The sequence below is a fragment of the Penaeus chinensis genome, chromosome 26 (assembly GCF_019202785.1).
Source record: "Penaeus chinensis breed Huanghai No. 1 chromosome 26, ASM1920278v2, whole genome shotgun sequence".
Taxonomy (NCBI): domain Eukaryota; kingdom Metazoa; phylum Arthropoda; class Malacostraca; order Decapoda; family Penaeidae; genus Penaeus; species Penaeus chinensis.
Genome location: NC_061844.1, coordinates 3,814,635 through 3,827,134, shown reverse-complemented (window position 1 = coordinate 3,827,134; position 12,500 = coordinate 3,814,635). Strand labels below are relative to the sequence as shown.

Below are 12,500 nucleotides of genomic sequence, written 5' to 3'. Positions count from 1 at the left end.
TTCCCAAGTCTATATTTGCAAGGTAATAAGTAATACAGTAATAATAATAATGATAATAATAATAATAATACCAATAATAATAACAATAATAATAATAACATTAATAAGTAATAACAATAATTCTGACTGTTTATATCCCACTGCTGCTTCTCGCAGGATATATCTCGTCATTTCGAAAACTAATCAGCTGACTCCCGATAATGCCCAGAGTTTTAACACTGAATGAAACACAGAGGAAAGCGCTGGCCATCTCAGGGTTTCCAGAGCAGACATATGCGTGGTCGCATCTTTTTAGTCTTACTAGTCTATGGATAATCCTTGTTTGGGTTATCTGTGGTTTTAACAAACGTGTGAGACAGAGAAAGAGAAAGAGAGAGATAGAGAGAGACAAAGAGAGACAGAGAGAGACAGAGAGAGACAGAGAGAGACAGAGAGAGACAGAGAGAGACAGAGAGAGACAGAGAGAGACAGAGAGAACCAGAGCCAGAGACAAAGACAGACAGAGGCAGATAGAAAGAAAGAGAAAGAGAAAAGGAGAGAATAATATATACACACACCTGCTAATGCTCTGTTTAGTTTTGAAGGTGCCAGACATCTTGTGACGAACAACAGTGCCTTCGATAAGCGTCATGAACAATCCAGAATCAATTACCATGGCCCGACAGAATGCTCTCCCTGAACCTGCACAATACTGCAAACTTTCATTGTAATTCTGACAGCCGTTTCAGTGTATATCATAATGTTATACTGTGTTCTATTTTTCATTTCACACCGATATCTGCATCCATGTGAAAACAACTTTGTGTGAATATTAATATAAATTTTTTATTTGTTTTCATATGATAGTATTTTGATAGGTTTATGATAGTTTTTTTTTTTTTTTAAGTTTATGTTTTCATATAACAGGTTTATGTTTAAATGGGCTTCTTAAGGGAGTGTGTCATCAAATCATGTTACCATTAAAATAAATTTTGAAGTTTTTTTTTTTATTATTATTAAATAAAAGCCTGAAATATATTATTGGTGAAATGATTGCTTAAATGAAAGCCATAAAATGTATTATGAATAAAACGTAGAAATCCTTGGTTTGATTAAAGAAAATCCTAAATTGCATTATGAATAAAAAACAATTTAACTTTAGAAACCTAAATGTATTAAGAATAAAGCATAAAAATGTTTTGCTTCGTTAGGTAGATGCCTAAAATGCGTTGTCAATAAAACATAGAAATGTTTTGTGCAGTTAGATAAAAGCCTAGAATGTATTATATATACATGTGTGTGCGTGCGTGCATCCGTGCGTGCGTGCGCGCGCGTGTGTGTGTGTGTGTGTGTGTGTGTGTGTGTGTGTGTGTGTGTGTGTGTGTGTGTGTGTGTGTGTGTGTGTGTGTGTGTGTGTGTGTGTGTGTGGTCTATCTCTATCTCTCTCTCTTTCTCTCTCTCTCTTTCTCTCTCTCTCTTTCTCTCTCTCTCTCTCTCTTTCTCTCTCTCTCTTTCTCTCTCTCTCTTTCTCTCTCTCTCTCTCTCTCTCTCTCTCTCTTTCTCTCTCTCTCTTTCTCTCTCTCTATATATATATATATATGAACATACGGATGTGCATATATTGGGTGAGTCCAACATAGATACGATAGTGGTGTCCGTGTATGGGCAAAGGCTATTCAAATAATCCATTGCCTTGTAGCATCTATCAGATGAAAAGGCTTCGGCTGTCAACCCTAAGGGAGTCCCTGAGGCAGTTCGTTGCCGCTTGCCACCTCGCTCTGGCAACTCCTGCGACGCCGCTTGTGCTAAACCGTATTGGTCTTTGCCGTTCCTTTGGGTCCATCAGCTGCGCGGAGAGAGGGAGCAGGTTGCATGGGCAACCGTTTGCTCCGTATATATTTTTCGCCTAGGCATTTACTCTACCTTCTTTCTGTGAAGAGTTAATAATGCCAAAGTCGACATCGACTCATGGGTACCGACGGTGTGTATATGTATGTGTGTGTATGTGTGTGTATGTGTGTGTATGTGTGTGTATGTGTGTGTATGTGTGTGTATGTGTGTGTATGTGTGTGTATGTGTGTGTATGTGTGTATGTGTGTATGTGTGTATGTGTGTATGTGTGTGTTGTGTGTGTTGTGTGTGTTGTGTGTGTTGTGTGTGTTGTGTGTGTTGTGTGTGTTGTGTGTGTTGTGTGTGTTGTGTGTGTTGTGTGTGTTGTGTGTGTTGTGTGTGTTGTGTGTGTTGTGTGTGTTGTGTGTGTTGTGTGTGTTGTGTGTGTTGTGTGTGTTGTGTGTGTTGTGTGTGTTGTGTGTGTTGTGTGTGTTGTGTGTGTTGTGTGTGTTGTGTGTTGTGTGTTGTGTGTTGTGTGTTGTGTGTTGTGTGTTGTGTGTATGTGTGTTGTGTGTATGTGTTGTGTGTATGTGTTGTGTGTATGTGTTGTGTGTATGTGTTGTGTGTATGTGTTGTGTGTATGTGTTGTGTGTATGTGTTGTGTGTATGTGTTGTGTGTATGTGTTGTGTGTATGTGTTGTGTGTATGTGTTGTGTGTATGTGTTGTGTGTATGTGTTGTGTGTATGTGTTGTGTGTATGTGTTGTGTGTATGTGTTGTGTGTATGTGTTGTGTGTATGTGTTGTGTGTATGTGTTGTGTGTATGTGTTGTGTGTATGTGTTGTGTGTATGTGTTGTGTGTATGTTGTGTGTATGTGTTGTGTGTATGTGTTGTGTGTATGTGTTGTGTGTATGTGTTGTGTGTATGTGTTGTGTGTATGTGTTGTGTGTATGTGTTGTGTGTATGTGTTGTGTGTATGTGTTGTGTGTATGTGTTGTATGTATGTGTTGTATGTATGTGTTGTATGTATGTGTTGTATGTATGTGTTGTATGTATGTGTTGTATGCATGTGTTGTATGCATGTGTTGTATGCATGTGTTGTATGCATGTGTTGTATGCATGTGTTGTATGCATGTGTTGTATGCATGTGTTGTATGCATGTGTTGTATGCATGTGTTGTATGTATGTGTTGTATTGATAGGCAAAAAGATGCTGGCATTAAATACTCAGAGGAACAGATTTCAGTTTTTTCTTATTAATGAAAAATCTGAACTAAATTACCCTGAATCTTTATGAATGGCAACAGTATTTAACTAAGGTAAAATCAACAAACTAGAAAAAAAAATGTTGATTTAATATAATACTTCTAAATATTTTGCAGCATCAAATAACTAACAGAAAATAGAAGATTTGAATCATCTTATTCTATATCTATTCAGTTTCTCTGCCAAATTATCTCAGTTTCCTTTCATAATTTTCTAAATAATGGCAATGTATGTAACAAAGGTATAAAGAAAATCAAATTAAAAAATCTTATTTATTTGATAGGTTGTGGAACTGCACAGCTGTCATTTGGTAGTGCCAATCGAGAGATTCTCAAGTAATAAAAAGTAGATATAAAGGTTGTTGGTCCTATATGCTCTTTACCAAAAAAAAGGGGAAATGTACAAAATATTTGTACTGGACATCATACCATGCAATTTCACTTATACAGCCAAACTGCTACTTGTAGTTAACTCTACATTTACCTGTATGGTCATGGCCATAATGTATTCCTCTCCTGGATTTCAAAACCACAAATACAATTCCTCACTTCTTGAGGATGCCACAGAATCAGCCTCCACAAAATTTCAAGTTGCCAGCGGCCTGACCACGAAGTAATATAACAAATAATTTAATACATTTAAGGAATAGTATCGCTAAACCCTTCGCTGAGCTTCTGGTTGGCTAAGCTCATTGCTAAGACATTGGTTAATCTCCATGAAACACCAACCAAGAAACTTCCCTTCCACGCACTGTGACGCTCAGCCAGAACCAAGTCTAAGCGGGTGCGTCCCTAACAGTGGCTCTTCTCATGTTTCATCACCAAGACAATAATGATACAGCAACTCACAAGCAAAACACTGATACAAAATTTTCTTACATATAGGACAATGTCATTAATCATCTTACTTAACTGTAAATCATAATATTCTCTGCCACCAACACTAGTTGCTCCCTGATAACAACTGTACTGCCAAAATGTGTGTGTGTGTGTGTGTGTGTGTGTGTGTGTGTGTGTGTGTGTGTGTGTGTGTGTGTGTGTGTGTGTGTGTGTGTGTGTGTGTGTGTGTGTGAGAGAGAGAGAGAGAGAGAGAGAGAGAGAGAGAGAGAGAGAGAGAGAGAGAGAGAAAACAGGTGTATGTATACAACTGTGGGAGAGTGTACCTGTGCTTGAATTTGTACCCCACTTGATTACTTTGTACATATTTGGTCATCAAAGAACAACTTGTGGCAATTTTGTTTATCTAAATCATTAATGCATTACTATGTTAACCCAAACACTAACCTAGGTACAGTAATTAAATATAAGACCACTGAATGTACATAGAAAAAAATATATATTTTGTTCAATGCCATCAATAACACCTCCTGGTGGCACTGTGTACATGGTCAATCACTCAGCCAATTTCCAGCAATTTCTGAAGAATTCAATTTGACTTTTAGCTTAATAAAATAGAGAATTCCAAAGAATAAAACGCCCAGCCTTTTGAAACAACCTGAGTGGATCAGTTGTCCTTCTAACTGAAAAGCCAGCGGTTAATAAGAACGCTAATTCAACACAAAGTGCCTGGTTCATTCAGCTAGCCTGTGTAGGAATTAGTCCAGAAACCTGTCTTAATTCATATTACAGTATCTATAAGATACAACTATATACCCCATTCAGTTTTACATCATCTGCTTACATATAAATTTCATAAGGACTACACTGCTGTTAAAATATTTTTGGAATACTTCACATTTAACCTCTGGATACTTGTGCAAACATTTCAAAAATAGATACACTTTAGGGGTGTCGTAACTGATAGCACAGAATACTCTCAAGTACCTGCAAATTTTGGGTTTCTCATTTTTTCTTTGAATTCCTGTCCCACTTAATCATTCTTGTCCCAAAATGGTATAATGGGGGGGGGAGGAGGAGGGGGAGGATTGTTTTTTTGTTTAGTTTTTAGTTTTGTTTATATAAAAAGTGAATACAAGTACACTAGGATCCCTGTACACTGCAGACACTTTCATTCTGGCTCTACAGGTGGAAGGAGCTTAGTCAGACCTCAGTAACGTGTACGCTTCATGTCGAACTCCTCGGTTGCGGGCTCTCTCTTGACACCTCCTCCTTGCTGGGAATACTCGTTGCTGCGTGCCTGGGGGTACCTTTCCTCCGGGGTGCTTGGCGGGTATCTTTCAGTGGGCGGAGCCTGGCTGTACCTGTCCTCGCTGGAATTGGGGGGTGGTTGCTGGTATCTTTCATTTGGCCGAGCACTTCCGTGGTAGTCAGAGTAGCGGTTCTCCTGCGAACCTCCCATGTAACGGTCCTGGAAGGGAAGGGAAAAGGTTAAGCAACATGGAAAGTCTCAATTAAGAGTGAAATAACTAGTGTACAGAAAGTTTTTTAATCTGGATCTTCCCTGCCATACATTTATACATCATTTCAATATATACACATATATACAATATACACATATATACAATATACACACATACACACATACACACATACACACATACACACATACACACTTTTATAAAAATATTTACACATATATATACATACATATATAAACAAGTATATATACATATACATATACACGCGTGGGGGTGTGCGTGGGGGTGTGCGTGGGGGTGTGCGTGGGGGTGTGCGTGGGGGTGTGCGGGGGGGTGTGCGGGGGGGTGTGCGTGGGGGTGTGCGTGGGGGTGTGCGGGGGGGTGTGCGGGGGGGTGTGCGGGGGGGTGTGCGGGGGGGTGTGTGCGGGGGGGGTGTGCGGGGGGGTGTGCGGGGGGGTGTGCGGGGGGGGTGCGGGGGGGGTGTGCGGGGGGGGTGTGCGGGGGGGTGTGCGGGGGGGTGTGCGGGGGGGGTGTGCGGGGGGGGTGCGGGGGGGTTGTGCGGGGGGGTGTGCGGGGGGGGTGTGCGGGGGGGTGTGCAGGGGGGTGTGCGGGGGTGCGGGGGGGGTGTGCGGGGGGGGTGTGCGGGGGGGTGTGCGGTGGGGGTGTGCGTGGGGGTGTGCGTGGGGGTGTGCGTGGGGGTGTGCGTGGGGGTGTGCGTGGGGGTGTGCGTGGGGGTGTGCGTGGGGGTGTGCGTGGGGGGTGTGCGTGGGGGTGTGCGTGGGGGTGTGCGTGGGGGTGTGCGTGGGGGTGTGCGTGGGGGTGTGCGTGGGGGTGTGCGTGGGGGTGTGCGTGGGGGTGTGCGGGGGGTGCGGATGTGTGTGGGGGGAGGGGGGTGCGTGTGTGTGGGGGGAGGGGGGTGCGTGTGGGTGGGGGTGTGGGGGGGGGTGCGTGTGGACAGGGGGGTGCGTGTGGGTGGGGGGGTGCGTGTGGGTGGGGGGGTGCGTGTGGGTGGGGGGGTGCGTGTGGGTGGGGGGGTGCGTGTGGGTGGGGGGGTGCGTGTGGGTGGGGGGGTGCGTGTGGGTGGGGGGGTGCGTGTGGGTGGGGGGGTGCGTGTGGGTGGGTGCGTGTGGGTGGGGGTGTGCGTGTGCGAGTGTGAGTGTGAGTGTGAGAGTGTGAGAGAGTGAGAGTGAGAGAGTGAGAGTGTGAGAGTGTGAGTGTGAGTGTGCATGAGAGTGTGCGTGTGCGTGTATTGTAGAGAGGCTTTCATTGCAACACAAGCTTCTATTGTTGGTGTGACACAACTATGCAGTATCTAACCTGGTAATTGCTTGACTGACGGTATCTTCCCATCTGCATTGCTTCTGCCTCACGAGCCATCAGTTCTGGAAAGCAAAGTTTGGTCAGATGATTATAGACAGGTACTAAAACTAGCACAAAGAAAGAAGACATTTTTTTCATTCAAGTATATAAATGCATCCAAGGGGAGGGTTGAGAAAAAGCTATATAGCAGAGAGAGGAAATGAGAGCACAGAAAAGACAGCCAATTGATAAAAGAAAGGGAAAGGAAAAATCAACAAAGAGAAGAGAGAGAAGAGAGAGAAAAGGAGTGGGGAAGCAAAATCCCAATAGAATGAAGAGGAAGGGCAGGAGAAGCAAAAGAATTCTGTTCCAGGCACATCATCTATACAAGGAACCCACCCCTTCGAAGCTTTTCCGTCTCATGCTCATGTCGCACGAGAGCAAATCTTGCCTCCAGCTGTTCCATCTCTGCCTGGAGGTCAGACTCAAGAAGCATTTTCTTCTCCTTGTACATTTCATAAAGGCGCTTCCACCTCATCCCGTATTCAAATTCAAAGGAATTTCTATCTGCAAATCTGAAAATAACAATTCAATATATAGACATATGCTTTAATACATGTACAATAGACAAATATGTGTTTGCACAGCACAAAGACTTGACAAAACTGCTAGTGTGTTCAGAAGAGCTTACCTTGGGCCATCTTTACGTTCATTTCTGTAATCATTATTCTTGTGCATTGAGTTTTCTGGGTTACCTTCTTCCTCATCTCCAGCCTCAAGGGGTTCTACAATTACTGGACGCAATGAGCTGTAACGTGATAAACCAGTGATAAATCGAACACTATGGCAATGTTCAGGAGAGAATTAATATTCAACAGCAAATACTACATATAAAGAAAACACAAACCTCAAATCCATTCAGTATTTCAGCACACTAACAATAATTCTTTGCCCTAGTTGTTGGAAGAAAATACTGTAGTTGGTCTGAACAATGTCAACAATTCTGACTCTCCCAAGCTACAAATTACACGAGTAATCACAGAGTACAAAACATTTCTACTCTTTCCAGGTTGCACACACACACAGGTAATGCAACTTTTGCAGTATAAACACATCAAACTTAGGATGTATCACCAGCTCTTCAGTGATGGCAGAAAATCTTATTCATCCCTTGGGATAGGTAATATTTTGTGTCACTACACTAACTGCATGCTAACTTAGTAACAAATATTTTTTGCTGCAGTCTACAAATAAAAAGTAGAATGAAGAAAACTACATAAAGCATTTACATGAACCAATTATCAACTACAGAGAAGCAATATGGCTCCTGCACCATGCCAATGTAAGTATAGTGCTATAAAGATACAACTTTGATAAAACACCCAGCCCACAAATAACTTTTACATTAACAAAAAAATTTATAAGAAAACAAATAAATCATAAATGACAAATCAAAAAATAAAAGACATTAAGAGTAAAGTCCTTCTCCAAGAAAATATGCCTAAAAGAAATATGTATTAGACCCAACCAAAGAAAAATACTTGTAATGTTCCATATAAACAAAGCACATTTAACAATAACAACATTAATGATAATGATAGTAATAATGAATAATAACACTGATAAATTTAGACAAAAATAATAATAAATCCTTAGGTTTATACCCTTTATTCAACCTTCAACAGAATTCCTTCCTTCTCATATGTCGATCATAATAATACCAATCCTTTCCCAGTCAGTAGATACTGCATCCATTCTGTTTGGGAACCAACTTTAATACATCACCTATTTTTCTGGCTTCTATTCCTTTTCCTTTGCTCATCAAATGTAAATGTAAATACAGTTACCTTGCAATATGTTCTTCCTATTTTTCAGCGAGATGAAACATGGTGAAAGAATAAAAGCCGACATGAAAGGTTAAATACACTAAAAAAAAAAATGTAAAAACCTGCACAGAAGATACACCCAACCCTTAAAAGTTAATGATACATTTTATGAAGAAGCTGAAGGCAATGCATGTACAGAATACACTGTCAGCAAAAACCACATAATTAAGTCCCATGCCTTAAAAACGTACTTCAACGTGTCAGAGAACTGGAAGGAAAGTTGAGCAATTCTACCACCTCCAAGCCATTTCTTCATTCACCTGGATGGACACTGTCCCCTGACACTTGCATTATGTTTATTAAAAAAAAAAAAAAAGGTATTGTGTATTCATCATTTCAATTTTAACAGAAGATCTATACCCCTGGTGTACTCATTTTGTTCTTTCTTTTTCTTATCTTTTCTTTATATTACTAAAAGGTAATAAAGTTTGCAGAAATAATATGAACACTTTCTTTACCTGTGCCCTTTTCACATGAAACAAGAAAAAATAAGTACTAAGCAAACTATAAAATATAATGAGGAACAAAAGAGTACATCTATGCTTATTTTAACCAAAAACATTAAAAAATTACAAAACAAGCCCACCAAATTTGTGTTTTTCAGAGTTCGGCCTTCTTATAATAAAATGGGTACACTACTGGTATTAGAAAGCAATGCGATTCGTGGCATAATCCCCCAATCACTAAAAAAAAAACTTTTTTTTACAGATGATGTAACTCTTCTTCAGACTCTCCCTTTAGCTTATTTTGCACAAAAAAGTTGGGTCATCTGACAGAAGCTGAAAATAAGCAAAGACAAGTGGAGTCATTTCAAAAACAATGAAACCAGCTTTAGTTAAGATAATAAACAAACCACATTTTTGTCATTTATAGTTATAACAATGTTTAAATTCTGTCTTCAAAATACACATTTCATGCCATAATAAGGTTTCAAATATAAATAAGCTAGTCGCCCAAAATGTCTCGTATCATAAATATTACCAATACTTTGACCTCACCATAAAAATTTGCAATTCACCAAACGCAAAACTTACCCCACGAGACAAAAATCAATATCACAATAATTGAAGACGATGAATCAGAAACTCAAGCCAACGACACATGAAAAATAAACATCTGATGTAACCTTACCCACTCCCTCTGGAAAACCCTACCCACACATGGCAAAGCAGCCCGGTGGCAAGGAGCTATGCCCACCACAGTCAAACCTGCTTTCAGTTCGTTTGTATTCCTCTGACTGCGATGAATGAGGAGATGCAGCCCCTCTAAAGTAGATCTGAAGTCTATAAAGCTTACTTGTAAATAAAAAAAAAAAAATAAAAAAAAAAATAAATAAATAAATAAAAAATTTTTTTTTAAACAATCATGTGCTGTAGCCAAAATTGTAGTGGGATAACTGTGTCTGGAACAGTCTTAGCCCAATGCCAACTGGGATGGCATGTAGAAACACAAAATACCCACAGGTTTAGTTTATTAATAATTTGTATTTACAAACAGATGGCTCCACAATGGGTAGTCAATAAGGCGTCAATCACTAGTCCTACCTATCTCACCTGTTTGCCGTTTTGCTGAACTTTAGGAAATATCCTTTATTTCATAAAAGCAATCCTTAACCACTCAATGACGGTATAAAAAAATCTCTCGTCATCACTGACTCCGGTGACTTCTGGCAACCGTCCTGCCATTTGGCCAGGAGTCCGCTACATGTATTGTAATGGAACTTTCCACTTGACAAGCGTGTCACAACAACTATAACCCTACCCAGCATGATGAGTTGGTTTGTTAGGACACTTCTAAGCATGGCCCAGCAGATACGGGTTAATAACATTATAATAATCACATTGTCAATAATAATAACAGCATTGATATTAACCCCTTGGTGACGGGTGTAGAAAACTAAAAAAAAACTACGCTCTGGCGATCAATGGCAACACACCACATTTCGAGCAGTTTCTTTTCACGTATATAGACTTGACACGTCGGGAAGGGGTTAATAGCATAAAATAAAATAAAAAAAAAAAAAAAAAAAAATCACTAAAACTTGTAGTACAGGGAAATCAGGCAGGGTCCTGCAACTTACTGATGGACTCATTGGTGGCTTAGCATGTTTTGAGCTATATGTGCAAACATTTCATAATACAAAACTTGTGTATTACATGTTCCAGGTGGCATTAGGGTAAATTTTCACTCTAGCAACAAACTGCTTACAAAGCCAGGCATATGGTGCAGGAAAAATGTAGCGAATGGCTTATTTTCCTGATTTCTTATCCTATAAGAATCCTTTTATACCAAAAAAGATCATCAAGCAAATTTGGAACAAAATGGCTGCAAATATTCTTTAGTGTCTTACCAACTTTTCCTCCCCCCTTTTCCTTACCTTCACACAAGTGCATGCAATATTACAAGTGTCTAGGGTGTGGCAGGTCACATAATATCCTTTCCCATTTTTCAGGCATTATGTCTCTGGACAGGAGGAAAAATACCACAACGCATGTACGGATACTCGAGCTCTATCTGGCATCCCTTACCTCTCATACATACCCATACTGTGCCAAAGACTGAATTAGTGCCTATATGACCTTGGTCCTCTCATGATGGGTATGGTTTTCATACCCTGAGCTCCAGTGAACAGGGGTATTACCCCATTTTTACACTGAATCGGTAAAAATAAATAATAAAAAATAAATAAAAATATATATTTATGTCTCTAATAAGTAAATCATAAATATATCAACACAAAATCAAATCTATAATCAAGTAGATACATACCCTCTAGTTCATGGCCCTGTTTTGCCTCAGTGCCTCCCACCCCCATGTAACCAAACCCAAAAATTAGGAAACTACTTATGGTACAACTTCACTTATTGTAATTTTCATCCTGTCACTAAATTAACAGAAAATCAGGCGTTTGGGGAAGAATTCCGGACTTGCTCATGACGACTTATCAGCGAAAAGAAGTAACGTTATTTAGCACTTTGAATATTCAAGAGGTACAAGGCTGCCACTCATTCATACAAGCTGGAGTTATGAGCAAGATCTGCTTGAAAAATTTTTAAAATTTAACATAGGACTGTATCACACTGCTTGTCTATCCCAGGAATCAAACCAACAACCAGGTCAACAACAAAAATGTCAGCAATTTTATTAAAAAAACAAAGACACAACTCAAAAGACAAATTACAGCAAATAACATTGAATCAAATATCACATATAAACAAAGCTCTCAACATGAAATATTACTTTCTGCTCTAAAGTAAATTCATACAAACCCTTTCTGCCATGTTTCTCTAGTGGACACCTCTTATCAATAGATCACCCAATTCTCCCAAAATTCACACACAAATATATAGAAGCAAATATTTATAACCACTTTGTTCCCATAAAATTAATAAAAAATGAATAAATATATAAAAACAAAAAGATCTTAAATCACCGTAACAGACCTTAAGACCATACCTTTGTTTCTTGCTGCAAAACACCATTACACAAATCTAAAGCTTTATAGTTATATTTTCCTGTAGGGAACCAATAATGCCATATCAGATTTTTTACAGAAGACTCTAGCACCACTGCCCCCATCCCCCCCTAAATAGAAAACCAAAGCGGCCATTCTATCACAAGAAATGGCTCTGGCTGAAAGTTCCATTTAATATTTTTTTTTCTGAATCTGTCTAAAACTGAATATCAATTAAGATGGTGCTAATGGCCTTCTGTAAACAGCTGATACTATAGATCTTAAAACTGGGGTCAAAACAGTTGAATGTACAACAACTTAGCTTATGTAAAATTTCATATCCTGGAACAAAAGTACTTAAAAAATAAAAATAAAAATTACATTATACATATACATAATGCATATATATAAACACATTTTATATATATATACATATATAAGTATATACATGTGTATACATGTATATATAT

The 12,500-nt window shown here is 39.5% G+C and overlaps 1 protein-coding gene across 1 annotated transcript in view; it reads right to left on the bottom strand.

Moving 5' to 3' along the window:
* Positions 1–3,332: 3,332 nt before the first annotated feature.
* LOC125038905 (hrp65 protein-like) overlaps positions 3,333–12,500 on the bottom strand; it is a 29,564-nt gene continuing 20,396 nt past the window's right edge. The window contains exons 5-8 of the mRNA XM_047632553.1: positions 7,382–7,498; positions 7,090–7,265; positions 6,709–6,773; positions 3,333–5,381 (exon numbers count right to left, since the gene is read on the bottom strand). Coding sequence (XP_047488509.1) covers positions 5,121–5,381; positions 6,709–6,773; positions 7,090–7,265; positions 7,382–7,498 — 619 coding nt within the window. The 3' untranslated portion in view covers positions 3,333–5,120. The remainder of the gene's footprint in view (positions 5,382–6,708; positions 6,774–7,089; positions 7,266–7,381; positions 7,499–12,500) is intronic.